At 36.8% G+C, this 15,259-nt stretch overlaps 1 protein-coding gene across 1 annotated transcript; it reads right to left on the minus strand.

The window, feature by feature from the left end:
* Positions 1 to 8,441: 8,441 nt before the first annotated feature.
* LOC136236829 (sentrin-specific protease 1-like) lies at positions 8,442 to 15,166 on the minus strand. Its single transcript, XM_066027061.1, has 7 exons — positions 15,030 to 15,166; positions 14,934 to 14,969; positions 14,802 to 14,879; positions 8,961 to 9,029; positions 8,830 to 8,912; positions 8,682 to 8,760; positions 8,442 to 8,480 (listed from the first exon to the last, which is right to left on the minus strand). Exons 1-7 carry the CDS (start codon positions 15,114 to 15,116, stop codon positions 8,442 to 8,444), a joined length of 471 nt encoding a protein of 156 aa, XP_065883133.1. The 5' UTR covers positions 15,117 to 15,166.
* Between the last annotated feature and the right edge of the window lie 93 nt (positions 15,167 to 15,259).

Consider the following 15,259-nt stretch of genomic DNA (forward strand, 5'->3'; position numbering starts at 1 on the left):
GATGAAAGCATTTTTAGCATGGCAACACTTCAATCATATACAACAGAAACATCTAAAACTTTAAAATCCACTATAGCAGCTCAGTTAAAGTATAACAGAACACTATAACAGTTTTGCATACATACTTTTCATGCATTCACACTTGATCATCTCTATAATCTCCTACTTGTGTTGTGAGAAATTATAACATGGTTGTGTGGTTAGAAGTTTATAGCCTGTGAAGTTCATAGAAGTATTATGATAGCAGCTTGTGTTCAACAAACCATGTCCTAATTTTATCACACACGCACACACACACACGCACACACACACACACACACACACACACACACACACACAAACGCATTCAAGGAGCTAACAAATCCCCATCAGTGTATTTTCACCCTATGCCAGTGTGTAATTTTACACTAGTTCATCTCGTGAAACTTTTCATGGGGATTAAGGTCTTGATAGACAGGACACTGATGGTACAGGCCATTAATTTAATTTTCTGGCTAATTTCAGCAATTGGCAAACTTCAATTTGTGTGTAGGATGTATACACCCAATATTATGATATAGATCTACATGGTTTCACTAATGTGAACTGTAACTGTTCATTATAATGTGGGTATGTTTATGATGTGATATGCTGTGGCTGCACTAGGAACTAAAAACTGTCATGGGTTGACTACAGTGTGTAGCATTACATGATCATTGGATGTGCAACTGTGTACAGGAATCATCTTATATCTTCATTTTATTGCCACACACTCATCTATACACTACATTCTGGTATGTGTATGCTCTGGCTAAATTATACTCTGGTAATGTATTAGACTAATGTGTTATAGAGGTTTGAGTGGACAGCTAAGAAATTCTGTGCTGTGATACGATTCATTCTGTGTTTGTTGTAAGAGCAGCTGTTTAACCACACTATTAGCAAGACTATTGTGTAGAAATTGAGATGTTTAGCTAATGTCACGCTGTAAGTTATAAATTGAACTTCTATGGCTAACTGATAATAATTAATATTTCCAAAGCATGATTGATGCAGAATTACATATCTTAGATGCCTTTGTAATCTGTTGTGTACATGTACATATTCTTGGAAGGAAGTGCATCTCTATATAAATACAGTGTGGAGGTAGCCATTTATAAACTTTGTATGGTTATGAATTTTGGCATATTAATGAAGCATGCAATGTTAGGTTTATGATGGATTCATGATTTACTGTTGGATTTCAGAAAAGCACAAACCTTTAATATCTCTATACTACTTAGTTGTATTGATTTGAATGTAGACTATATCCTAAGATTTCACCCAAATATTAGGCTTGCAGTTACTGTATATAATGTATGCTTATTTATAGTAGTACTGGTTAATGATGTCATTTAGCATTTATCTTCTTCCAAAGCTGCACTTTTTCATAACGTTCCTCTTCCAAAACCTCACAAAGTTCCTACATACAATTCATTAATTGTGGAGGTGGTTTGGTAAATGCATATACAAAGCCTTGAATACAATGGGAAGAAGTTTTGACAAGTTTTCAGTAGTCAAAAATGCCTTGCCCACAGGCTAGGAAGGAAAGGGTGTTTAGGCAGGGTAAGTTCAAATTAGAATACATCTAGAAGCCCACAGGTGATCACCTCAAAAGGAGACATACACATGTATACACACTCAATAAGTACACCTGCAATAGAAAACTATAAAACGGAACAAATACTGCAGTATAATTATGCAGGATGTAAACTATGGGTATGAGGTTTATTGCACTTATAACACCCCGATCCCATAGTCAGAGGAAGTATATTGTTGATAAACCTGAGACGAAGCCAAGGGGTTTATCAAAAGTAAATTTCCAATGATAGGGGTGTAGCTATATAAATGCAATACAACTGTGGCCCATATAATATATAAATTAACCCACACTATACAACATACTAACAACCCATACAAATAAACTTAATAAAGCTTAATTCACCATAGTTTGGCATGGTAGACACCTAGTGTGTTTATAGGGCTGTTGAAGGGTCCACCCTAAAATCTCAGACTCACCCACTAAAACTATGATTGACTATTACACTATACTAAGATTAAGCTTTGTTTAATGGTATGTAAAATCTATGCAAAACTTATTAAAAATGATCTCAGATTCAATCTCAGAGTGTCAATTTTTAACCTTTATGTATGTAACTAGCTAACATTGTGCTTCTTGCCATGCTTATAATGGATCTGATAAGTGGATCTGATATGTGGTTGCATGTTTGTCTGAGGATTCATATACTGTTTGTTTTTTGTACACTTTAATCATAATTATGATGGCATTCTCTCGTGGTTAAACTTTCATTGGCTGGGGTGATTGATTGCTCAGTGCTGTGAAGGCTAAAAATTATTAGTTAGTGTGCATACATATAGGTGCAGTGGAACCCTCATTTCTGCTGGCATGGTTGCTATAAACACACAGCAAGAACTTGTAATACACATCAAGTTTTGGTGTCAACACATGCACTGTCTACATTAAGGCCTTGCAGTTAACACTTGTTAATAATAAGAGCCAGAAGACAGGCAAAAAATTGAAATAAACTTTACTGACAAAAATATATAATATCATGATGATGATAATGGATATATGTATGATGTAATTATGATGTATTGTATTGTGAGTATAATGTATTTTTTTTGGGTGGGTATAGTTCCCATCTTTTTTAAAAACCTTCTGTTGCTATGAAAGTATACGTTTACATGCCAAACACTATAAAAAGAAAATGGGAACAGATACCGTTAATTCTCCAAACTATCAAATAGCTAACTACATTACAGGAAAAAAAGGAACTATCAAGAATTGTTTAGTCATTCAAATCAGAACATATAGGTCACAAATTCATATCATTGATCACTTTATGAGTGCCAATTATGGCCTTTAAGTGGTATATACAATAGTGACTGCTGTACAATAAATAATCTCCTAGCAACTAAGTGGATACATGAATTGATAGTCAGGGCTGCCCAGAGAAATTAAGGGGCCCAGGGCAAAGAGTTAAAGTGGGGCCCTTGACCCAAGTTGTAAGGTGAAGACCAAAAAAAAAAAAAAAAAAAAAAAAGGTCACAACCTGCTGGCAATGACAATAACTACCCATCACCAACCATATCTCCTTATCTATAAGCTTGCTACACTGCTCCTCTGAAGAATACTGTGACTGCTCTATTAGAGTATTTAGATCTGACTGCTCTATTAGAGTATATCGATATTTTTAAACAGGTATTCAGGGGGGCCTTCATGGGGCCTCCTGGGGCCCCTTTCAGGCTGGGGCCCGGGGCAAAATGCCCCAGTTGCCCCCCCCCTGTGGGCGGCCCTGTTGATAGTTGATTATTGGCCACATAATTACCATATGATTATCACAGTAAGTAGTTTTATATTATTTAATGCTATCCCACTATGGACCCATGAGAAGGCTAAAGCCTGTGAATACAGGGAGTCAGAAACATGTAACTGAAATGTTGAAGAATGCAGAAAAAAATCCCAGACCCAGTGGTGACTTGATCCCCCACAATATCACTACCAGATACAGTGCATGAAATTGCCATGAAATTGCCATGAAAATAACCATGAAATACCCATGAAAATACCTATGGTTTATCCCATGAATTTTAACATTTCATGGGTACTGCACCCATGAAATCTCTGCAATGCCATGAATTTACCATGATAATCTGATCTAGAGATGTATTTCATGGTCCATGAAACAACCCATGCTATACCATGAATTGACTTTCATGGTACATTTCATAGGGGCAATTTAACATTTCATGGAAAAACATAGACTTTTCATGGCATATATGCAGTCTAGGCATGTACCAGAGGAGCCACAACAGCTGGGATCTGTGATTTTCTCTGTATTCAACCTATACTTAATCATTGTCTTCTCACCAGCAAGGGTATTTTAGAAAATCATATCCCACTAGGGACCTGTAAGAAGGCTAAAGCTTGCGAATACAAAGAGTCAGAAACTTTTCAGTATACATAACTCAATACTTAATTAGCTATATCAACTGATAACAATCTGAAGTTATGCATGGATCCATAAACTTTGTATTGTACTGTATATTCATATGTAGCCATATTGGTGGCATACACTAGTATAAATGTGTAGACACATTTATTTTCTCAGTTTTTATTCACAGCAGTATCAAAATAAAAAAATTAACTTAAATTTGCAAACTTTCATATGTGCATTGAGGTTTCTGCAACACACTACAGAGTAGCTTTCATTGTTGATATGTGCTACTATCATCAACTGAATAATATATTAACTGTGTATAGCTACATCACCACAATGACAATGTTACACTAGATACTGACAAATGCTACTCTCAACATTGTACTGACTCTGAACTGATTCTGTAGTGCTAATCGCATAACAATCTTCCATTATGCTTAGCTAGTCTCAAAATATTCACATATCAACATTCCAGTCTATCATCATATGCAATAGCCAGTATTGCAAGTATACTGTTGATAAACCCTGAGGTAAAGCCGAGGGGCTTATCAACAGTAAACTTGTGATGGCTGAGGAGGAAGGGTTAGTGCTCAAATTGTAAAATAACATGAAAGTATACTAATTTCTCAGCATGAAGATTGGGGGGGGGGGGGGGGGGGGGGGGGGTGTGGTAACACTGGTGGGTTATAATTTTAACCATCAGAGTTTTAAGTCATCAGTTTGAAATAATTATGTGACTGGATCTTCGAAAAGAGGTATTATAACATTTCAAAATTTAACACGTTTGATCCTATTGTCTTAAAATTACATCCAGGAATAGTGCTATGTTAGAAGTGTAAAGTGACCAAATTTCAAGCTGTTACCATACTCACAAGTCAAGTTATGGATTGCTAAGTATATGCAATTGAAAAGGCTATAAGACCTTTTTTTGTAGATCCGGTCACATATTAAGTATGTGTATATGGTATTTTGCTCAGCATCTTAGCTACAAGCCCAAAGAAAAGATTATATTGTATTCCTATGCCCAAAGGCAGTATTTTGGCTACAACTAACAGTCTCATGTCACTTCTAGCCCTTGGATGCTGGAGGTTAGTAGATAATGTGACAACAGACTATCTTGAAAATTATTACTGTTCTATAACAGTAGAGTATACATGTATTTTACTTGACTATTCTATTAGAATGTATATATGACTGTTCTATTAGAGTAAATTTATCTGAGACCAGGTCCTGTATTCTCACTGTTGGGGTAATTTAGCTAAATTAACCATATTAGATAGCTTTTTGTAATGTTGAAGGTGTCAGGCAAACTCCAGTTAGGAGCAGGCAATAAAAGATTATTTTTCAAAACAGGAGAGGAACATGCTTAGGACCGCAACATAACATAACAATTTTACGAATTTGGTGAATGCTCTATTAGAGTCAGTGAATACAGTCATTATGGATTTTGGTACTATACAGAGCATTTCAAGACTACTTTTAAGCAGAAACACTTAGTACAGTGCTATATATATACATCATAGGGACTAATAAACTTCCCTTAATAATGAATCACATTATAGAAGTCAAACGTGTCAGACGTGTGTCGCCAGTAGCGGTGTGAATATAGTTTACAATTGTAGGGATTTCATTAGCTAGATAAACAGCCATCTAACCACTCAATACGTCAAAACAAAAAAGTGATTGAAAGTGTATAACTGCTACTGCTATGAGCACAATTATTTTGAGTTACTCTAATAAAACAGTCACCCATTTTTAGATTAATTTTTTTTACAGCGCACAGCAATCCTTCAAAGAATGATTGTAGGCTTTGACATTTAGAGTATTACTAGCAGTACCATATGGGCTAATGAATTCATTGCAACTATGAATCTTGTTTAAGATAATAGTGGCGACATAGTCCAGACTAAATGACACCTATAACCATATGAATGTAATTTGCACTTGTATGGATTTCATTAGTTAGATAAGCTTGCGTAGAAAAAATACTTGGGTGCTTAATGAGTGATTGTCAAATGCTCCATAGTGAAGCAGCAGTTTCATGTCAATTCGCCTTGTAAAGCCTCACTTACATCCAAAGGGGGTGGTAGGATAACACATTGGTAGGTGCATAATGAGTTTGCATCATAAACCTTGTGTTGAAATTTATTCTGTCTTGCTTTTTTTTCAGCTAATGTGCTTAGGCCACTCCAAATAAATTCTCTGTTTCCCGTCCTGGACTATAGGGCATATTTGCATGCAGGCGGGCGGTCCATTTCCATTATTTCATTATAAGATTGGCTAGCTTTTCAAGCCATTATTTGCCTGGCGCAGCCAAAAAGGCTGCATAAAAGCATGCTTAAGCTTGTTCCTTCTTTGTAAGTTGCAAAAACAACACAAACGTGAAGTCTTGATGGCACTGTTGACACGTGAGCTGACACTGTTTCAAGATGGCTTTTACTGAGCCTATCAGTATGCAAGAATAACCGGAAAATAATGGAAGAATACGGAATAATGGAATATTTAGAGCTGGCAGTAACTAGATGCGGGCGGTGGATGGGAAACAGAGAATTTATTTGGAGTGGCCTTATCCTCAAACAATCAGGACTGGAAAAACTACAAATTGTCTTCTACCTTTATCTATCAACTATCCAATCACTGCTAGTTTATTAAAATTTCCTTTGCTGTTGTAACTTGTTTACCATTATGCTATAAACATTAGTCCCTCCTAGTTTATATGTCTCCTAGCAACAAAAATTGTTATGTCAACAATGTAGATGAGAACCACAAAAGAAGTCAAGTAATATACTCCAAATTGGTCATCAATTGCTGCAGTATGCTGAATACATCTTGGGAATGACTATGTTGGATGCTCACTTTAACAATAATCATAATAGTGGAAGTAAATGTTTGTTGACATGTTAGTCTGACTATGCATGATTACATGTTTTTAGTTAGCTAGCTGTGCCTTACCATACTGTATCCCTTTCTGTATATGCAGGGTGGATACTGATGTTGTGACTGTTGGCGGGTGAGTTTATGGTCAATGGACAAATCATGCAAATGGTGAAGAAAAATAATATGTGGTACCAAGACCCCACTACTATGTTATGAACTCTTGGTGGTACTTCATAGCCAAACACTATTGTATCTGGCTTCTTGTGCTATTATAGTCATTTTTTAAAAAAAATTTATGGGATCATCATAATGTAAATGTTTGCTATTACAATATATCATGCTATCATTAAAGAGTTTCTATAATTGTGGGTGGGTCTACGAAGTGCTGTGACTGAAACGTAATGCGCTGATGCTGGCTTTTTAAGTCAACACTGAAGTTTCACAGGCATGAAGGGCTGGGGCAGGATTAGAGACGTGCACTGGTAATGTAGCAGTAAATTACTTCAACTATATCACTACAGCGGGTATGAAACAGCTGGCTATAGCTATGTACGGCCCTGCATGGGCTGGAGTCACGCTGACGAGTCAGTGGAGGCATAGCTACCATGGCGAAATTAAAACAAATCAATGACTGCTCACAATTAAACCAAGAGTTGACAGCACAGTGTCTATCAAATCAGCCAGCTCGCTATGGCTAATGACCTTGCCCACTTCCACACTGTTTGGGTTTGGGAATTGAGGTGGGCGCCTCACAGCTCGACGTCATGGCGGCAAGTTTAAACCTTCAAAGAGCACAAAAGCGATCTCATAAACTAACAAACGACTTTTAGCGAAATTAAATGTACAGATACATTGTGTAAGAAGCCCCTGATAGCCGCAGCCTTTTTACAATACGACTTCATGGTTGAAAGAAAATCGCTTCAATGGGATGTGATGAAGAAAATGAAAAAAAGAATGATGCACATTTGAATAAATAATTTAATTAACGTATGGTAAATGGGTGGGCAATGGAACAACCTACTCCAACAATTCGCCTGCCTTTTTGTGTGGTAGTTACTCATTATACAAAGGTTACATGCCCCTGGTTTCGAGGTGGAATCTTTTAGTATGCCTGAGATTTCGCCATGCGGATTTAAAAAGATTGCATAATCGATCCCTCATGTAAATGACTCACAGTAGTGGTCGCGTGTTTATTATTGTGGCAATTTGTGGGTGCGCGCTTTGTGCTTCTTGGCCTCGCGACTCACTACCGTGAATCTTGATAACAGCTGGAAACTTGTAGTATGAGGATTTTAAAAAAACAATTGGTGATTTCATTAAAAAAACCTCAGCTAGACCTCATCAGTATGTGACCAGGCCTACGAAAATAGGGCATGCGGGCACAAAATACACCCCATCACACAGCAGGTAATACGTATCGCGGTACCGGAACAGAATATCTGCATTCTGTAACTTGCATCATAAAGCCTATTATATTAAATACTTACTAAGAGCTGAATATTGCATTGCCACAGCATAATGGTACAGAAAGTTATGTGTGATAAACGTTTGAAAAAATAGGCAAAAATCATGTGCCCACATGTCCTATTTTCGCAGCCTATACTTGAATCCTACTATGAGTGTCTATAAATTTATGATTTGAATATAATTATACCATCAACTATGCAATTATATAAAAATCTGCATAGTGCTCATGAGGTTAGGTATATGTTTATAATTTGCTGTTCACAGTTGAGCACATGCATTGTAACAGATCAAAACATATCAGTATACTTTGCCATTAGTATATAAGAAAATATAAGAAAATTTGTATACAGCACATACCATCACAGTTATAATGTTCCATGTTGTCCAATCTATAACCTCTTTTCGGCGCAGAATACTTTGCCTTGATAGATAATCTCTATGAACACAATACCATAGAGTATGTGAAACAGATCTAGATTTGTATAAGTATATATAGGTCACATACTTTAGCAATTCACAATATATTAATCCATCATTTCCTTTTTGTGAATCATAATACATCATTTTGCACTCTTTTAAACTTACGACCTAAAATTTCAAAGCAATTAATAATTTACATACACATGCATAGTTCACCAGAAGTGCCCAATGTAATCCATAGTCATGAACTGGAACTAGTAAGTACTGCATACTAAAAATGTCTGCCTGTTAAAAGAAAGAACTGTCCAAAACTGAAAACTATATGTCATAGATTTTAACTGATATATATTACTATAGTTCAACAATTAAGATGCACTTGTGTTTTACAGTGTACCTGATAATTACACATCACTATAAGGCCCATGTGCATATTTCAGGATGACTGTACATTATAAACTTAAATTGCTCTAATTAACTTGTCTTGTAAACATTATAATCTGAATTCATTTACACAGTCATACCATGTCAGCTAGTGGAAGTTGTCAGACCAATAAATCATATATACAGCTAAGCAAGTGGTTTAAATTATACAACACTCATTGTACTGTACTAGTCGCTTGCCCATGCCCTTGTGCTATTTTTTTCCATATTGCACTCATGGTGGTGCTTTAACTAGTATATGTGACCCAATTTTGGACAACCAGTCATAATGTTACACATGAAATAATGCACAATTCATTGTACTACCCATTAAGACAGTTTGGCACCTGTTAGATTTTTTCTTGTTGTAATTCGAGGTACTGACTATCACTTGTAACCACTGTAAAGCTGATTAATTATTAGGAAGACTTAAGTTTGGTCATAAATATTTCAGTTGTCAAATGTGACATTAACTGGTTGTCAAGTTATTACACCACATTATTTGTTAATCTCATGTGCGTAATAGAAAAACCTCATTGTGAGTATAAATAGTTTCACTACCTTGGGGTGGTATGATTTGCAATTACCATGCATGTGTACCAATTTTCGAAGTTTAAATAGTCTGTGTGGAGCATGAGTTCCATATTGCAGAAGACCATTTCACTTTGTAAGCATAGTGAAAGGCACACTATGTATATGTTAAGCATTGCTACAAATGTTAAATGAAAAATGAAACACGAGGCACATGCCTTGTGCTTTATTTTTCATATAGCAAAAGCATGGCAATGCTTTAAATGATTTATGGACTTTTCTACTAGTAGCTTGTAGCCATACACTAGGACTCATAATTAACATACATTGCACAAATTGTTATCAGCCTGAATATGCACAAACTAGTTCAACAAAATAACTCATGTATAGTTCACCATAGTTTGGCATGGTAGATATTCATCATGTATTTTGGCAGGTTTTGGTCACAACCCACAATCAATTCCATTGTGACAGATGGTGAAGTATTTCCATGATATATACAGACTTTTCCATTTACATTAAGCAATATACCTGCCCCCATCCATCATCAAAGTATGTAGATATGTTTATAAAAGCAATCCAGTGATAGCACTTGTGTTGGCTGGGGTGATTGACCACTCAGCATGGCGCAGGTTATCAGCCTGCACTGGCATGGATGATTAGTTGTATTGGCATGAAAGGTGCAGGCTATTAGCCTGCACTAGAGCATGTGGGCAACTGTTCTTTATTGCCCACAAAGAGTGCATGCTTTGCTGCACCTCAAAGGGTCTTTTGATCCTACAATAAAGCACTCTTTGGGCAATAAAGCACTGTTTGTCCTAAAGTGTACTTTATGAATTTAAAGTACAGACTTTTTCCTTTGACCTCACCCACGCAAAGTTTTATAGTACTGGAAATTGTATGTACCAGTTGAAATTCATTCCTTGCATTTCTTAGCTGCGCCTTATGCTGGAGCTCATATAGGCTACAGATTCAGTGTTCACCTTCCAGTGCCTATTTGGTAAAGTTGATCAGTATACATTTGTATGTGCCTATCAGACAACTTTAATTAAATAGAAAAACATGTATGCGTTTGTTTAACATACATGTATACTTGACAACCAGACTTTATAGTACTATAAACTGGGCAGACAAGATTGCTTTGTACGGCTCTGCAATCAGACCAGTCATGTGATATATAAGCATTGGAAAATAAGAATACAAAATGCTTTTTCTGATCTTATTTTTGTGGGTATAATCTAAGTGCAACCGTGTACTGCATTTCCATACAGCAGGGGCGGATCTAGGATTTCAGAAGGGGGGGATGCTAACATGGACATTTAAGCAAGATAGTTGATACAACTAGTGTGAGAAGCACACTCAGCATGCACAAGCACACTCAACATGCTTTTCCTGTGGGGGCATGCCCCCACAGGAAAAGTTTTGCAAATTTGGCCTATTGAGATTGAATTTGGTAGTAATTATGAGTGAAAAATGATGTCACTTTGTTTATGTGATACTATTATTCCCCTACGGCTTGTCAATATAACTAGAGGGTGCAGCCATGTAGCTAAAATTCAATCTTAGACTAACATCTTAAAGAACTAGTAATGGAAACATATGGGTATCAGCTGCACATGATCAAATTTAGTGTTTTGAAGTATAGCATAATTTACAGTCTCATGGCTCAAACTACACTAGCCGTCCAAACAGTACAGAGGGTAAGTGGGAGTGGAGAGGGCAAGTAAACTGACTCACCAGTGTATGGAGTGCATGTGCACTCAGTTGTATATAATTCTCGGGCTCTAGATCTGGTGGCATATATACTCCCGGACCCCTGGAAATTTTTGGAAAATGGCTATCACAAGATTGAATCTAGAAGCTATTTTTAACCAAATCTGGGTACAAGATAAATAGTTCAGGTGAAAGTAATTTTAATTTGATTGAGTTCAGTTGTAAGTAATTTTAATTAAAAACAGAACTATACACTGTTTCTTGTTATTGGATTTTAAGAAAATGTATAATAGTGGCTTGTCAAAGAAAATAAAGAGTGTATAGTTAATTGAATGTAAGGTCAAGGACTGATAAGGAGAATATTTAAACATAGGATTGGATCTACTTCATATGTAGCCACTGTTCTGAAGTGCAGGTTGCTATTTCAATCTAACTTTTAAAATGATGGATCTATCCATCATTATAATTGTTTTACAACTAGTCTACAAATACAACTAGTTTTTGGCCACAACTAACCCATTTTTAGCACACAATGATCATGGCAACATAAATGCTGCAGTATCATTTAAGCTTAAAGTTGAGCTTCAAGGGATTTGATAGTGCAACTCCAAAGCTGCTAGATTTATACAAATGTAGCATGGGATTTGATCAAGCAAGGGAAACAAAAACGAACAGTTCTCAGATGTTGCAGCCTTGTGAACTTTATAAAAGCTAAGAAATTCACTATTATATAAAGACTATACTGTTTTACTTACAAGAGAAGCATTTCAACCCAATAATCAAGTTTGTAGCAGAGCCTAAAAAAACTTTAATTGTTTGACAGGAAAGGTTATTTTCAGAATAGAGGTTCAATTAATGATGCTTTATACAATTTATAGTACATTAAAGGTATAAATCTTTTACCTGAAGTGATTGGTATATGGCAGGATGTTTGGTACAACGGTGAAGGTAGCAGTGCACAGGTCTAGAAGAATAGGTTTAATTTCAGCTTACACTCTGGCAACTTCTTGAAAATTATAGTTTTAATGTTGGATGTTCTATTAGAGTAGTTGACTGTTCTATTAGAGTATTTCGGATTTAGCAACTTCTAAGGTAAGACTTACTCCAAAAGTATAATTTTAACTCGAACCCCTTTTAGCAATTCTTGGACAAGATTAGCTATTCCCCTTGCTCTTTTCATCCTTTCATTGCCCATACATGTGTATAAAATGCAACTGCACCTGTACTACAGTTTCTAGAAGCTTCCTTGCTTACTCATTGTAAAATTTTGGAGGGGGGTGCTTCAACGCCCCAAGCACCCCTCCTAAATCTGCCCTTGTACAGTACCAATTAACTACATAACTGTACTATACTACTAACTGCACTGTACTATACCAACACATATTGTACTTTGCGTGGGAGGATCAAAGCTATGCTGTGCATTGTATTGTCCATACACTACTTATTAACTGCATAACTGTACTGTATGAGTCATACAGAACAGTTATGCAGCTAATTGGGCAAATACAGTACAGTTATGCACTTAATTGGGCAAATACAGCACACTTGGGCAAATACAGTACAGTTATGCAGAGAATTCATTTAAGGAATGTTTTGTAAACAACACACTGTAAATTGCTAAAACCAGCCAAACTAATCTTACAAATTTGTTCTATGGCTAGTTGTTCTATGGCTAGGAATAGATTGTATAAACACTTACTGATCATCTGATCACGAAGCTTTTTAAACATGACTCCACTAAGACAGCACGATTGATCATGTGCGTGAACTTGTAAATCACTAAAACTAGCCAAACTAATCCTTTAGTTCATTCTATGACTAGAAATAGATTAGTTAAACACTTACTGATATCCTGATCACCAAAAATTGCAGTAGTATGAGTACTAGAGAAAATCTCTCCAAACCAGGAAGTACAATATAACACTTAAAGCACCGTCTATGCATGTGTGTACGAAAAATACAGCATTCAGGAGGTGTCTCAAGGCAAATACAGCACTTGACTTTGCCTTGTGCTGTATTAGCCTCTCAACACGCTCCCCTCATACTGTATTTTTCATGCACACGCACGGCGGTGCTTTAACTATAGCATATTAAATTACTAAAAATAACCTAAATAATCATATCAGTTTGTTCTACAACTAGAAATAGATTACATCAACTGTTAGTCTGATGGTTTGGATACTCAATTTAATTGCTAGGCATTTGTTTTAACTTGCAAGCTAAAGGAATTGACCTGTTTCCTAAAGTACCTTACAGCCATACTACATGGAGATTTTACTACTAGTCATTCCCCCATGGGTGGAGAATTTGATTTTACAAAAAGTCAAATCCCCACCATTTCCCCCACTATGCCTGGGAGGGGGTAGGTGGGGGATAACATTGATAGGTGCATTAGCCTCTCAACATGCCTTCTCATGCTGTATTTTCTGCAAACATGCATGACGGTGCTTTAACTATAACATTGGGCATGGGTAATAGTTATTTACAAGGGTGGTTATAAACAGTGGATCCAGAACTTGGTAGCCCATGGGGACATCCTATACCTCAAGGACAGCTGATTTTATTATCATAGCCATATATAGCTAACAACTCATGCTGCATGATAAGCCTCGTTTATTAAGGTGCCTATCAACTAGTTATGTTTAGAAATTTGTGCAGCTAAACTTGTTATTTCAAGAAAGTCACTGTACTTACTACAGTTTACGTACACAAACCAACTTTGTGCATGTGTGGTGAAAGCTTGTTATAATTTATTTCCCCTGTGTATGTGGCTAGAGGTGTGAAATATGAGTGGCCTACAGTATGTGAGTCAACGTTGAAACCGGGTCACTACTGCTGACCCGGATGACCCACAGAGCCGGATTTGACCCGGATGTGACCCGGATTAATTAAAGCCGAGACGTGTTTCGGCTAGTCTCGAGCGAGCAAACGAGTCTACATTTTGAGCGTTCGATTCGTGTTGAGTAAATATTGCAACTTCAGCCTAGCTGTAGGTTGAAGACCAAAAAAAAAAAAAAAAAAGGTCTTCACCTACTGACAATAGCTACCCCTCACCATAGATACCCTCAGTTTCGTGCTGCATACTGCACTTACTAACAAATGGACGTAGTTGAGCGTATGTTGGTAATGCGATAAGTGGGCGTGGCTCACAAAGAGCTACGCGATAGCGTTTATAAGTTTCCACATCGTCAAACGAACAATTTCGTTTCTCACGTGATCCAATCCGGGTCAGACCCGGATAAATTGTAAACCGGGTCAGACCCGGATGACCCGGAGAAAATGTGACCCGGATGACCCGACCCGGTTTCAACGCTGATGTGAGTCTATAACACAGTATGTCAAGTAGTCCAGACACTTTGAGAGTACATTATTGTGTAATTTTCCTTGCCATACCTTCTGATACCATCTGTCAACCGATTCAACTCCATCATTCTTAATTTTAGCAATGAAATGCGTACTAAACACCTCCATCTGTAGAGAACATAAAGTAGTTATTAAAACTAAATTACAACGAGTTTAACTCACCGTAATACGTAACAAGCACAAGTAACTGTTTATCACCTAAAGAAAGAAATCACAGTTGTGACCACGTTGTAAGCAGTGATGAGTAACTACACGTACTTCATCAAGAAATTTTTCGGTGCTTCCATCTTTCCCGCAAAGTAAACTGAGAGACGCGTCCTTACACACAAGGTAACCATTCATCATGCATGTACTATATAGTCTAAACACTAGCTAATCAATAAACCAGAAACGCCAAAGAGCGCTTAAACTACTATGTGCAAAGACGGAATTATACGTAAGGTGTAACGGTAGGGTTGGCAATGAAAAATCAACATCTATAGTTTCTC

The sequence above is a fragment of the Dysidea avara genome, chromosome 10 (assembly GCF_963678975.1).
Source record: "Dysidea avara chromosome 10, odDysAvar1.4, whole genome shotgun sequence".
Lineage (NCBI taxonomy): Eukaryota > Metazoa > Porifera > Demospongiae > Dictyoceratida > Dysideidae > Dysidea > Dysidea avara.

What these genes read in the sequence shown, in the direction of transcription:
- LOC136236829 (XM_066027061.1), bottom strand. Translation starts at nt 15,116, where the DNA reads ATGATGAATGGTTACCTTGTGTGTAAGGACGCGTCTCTCAGTTTACTT. An exon ending in TTGACAGATGGTATCAGAAG is followed by an intron (nt 9,030 to 14,801) that starts GTATGGCAAGGA and finishes TTCTTTTAACAG; the next exon opens with GCAGACATTTTTAGTATGCA. An exon ending in GGAACATTATAACTGTGATG is followed by an intron (nt 8,481 to 8,681) that starts GTATGTGCTGTA and finishes ATAAATTTATAG; the next exon opens with ACACTCATAGTAGGATTCAA.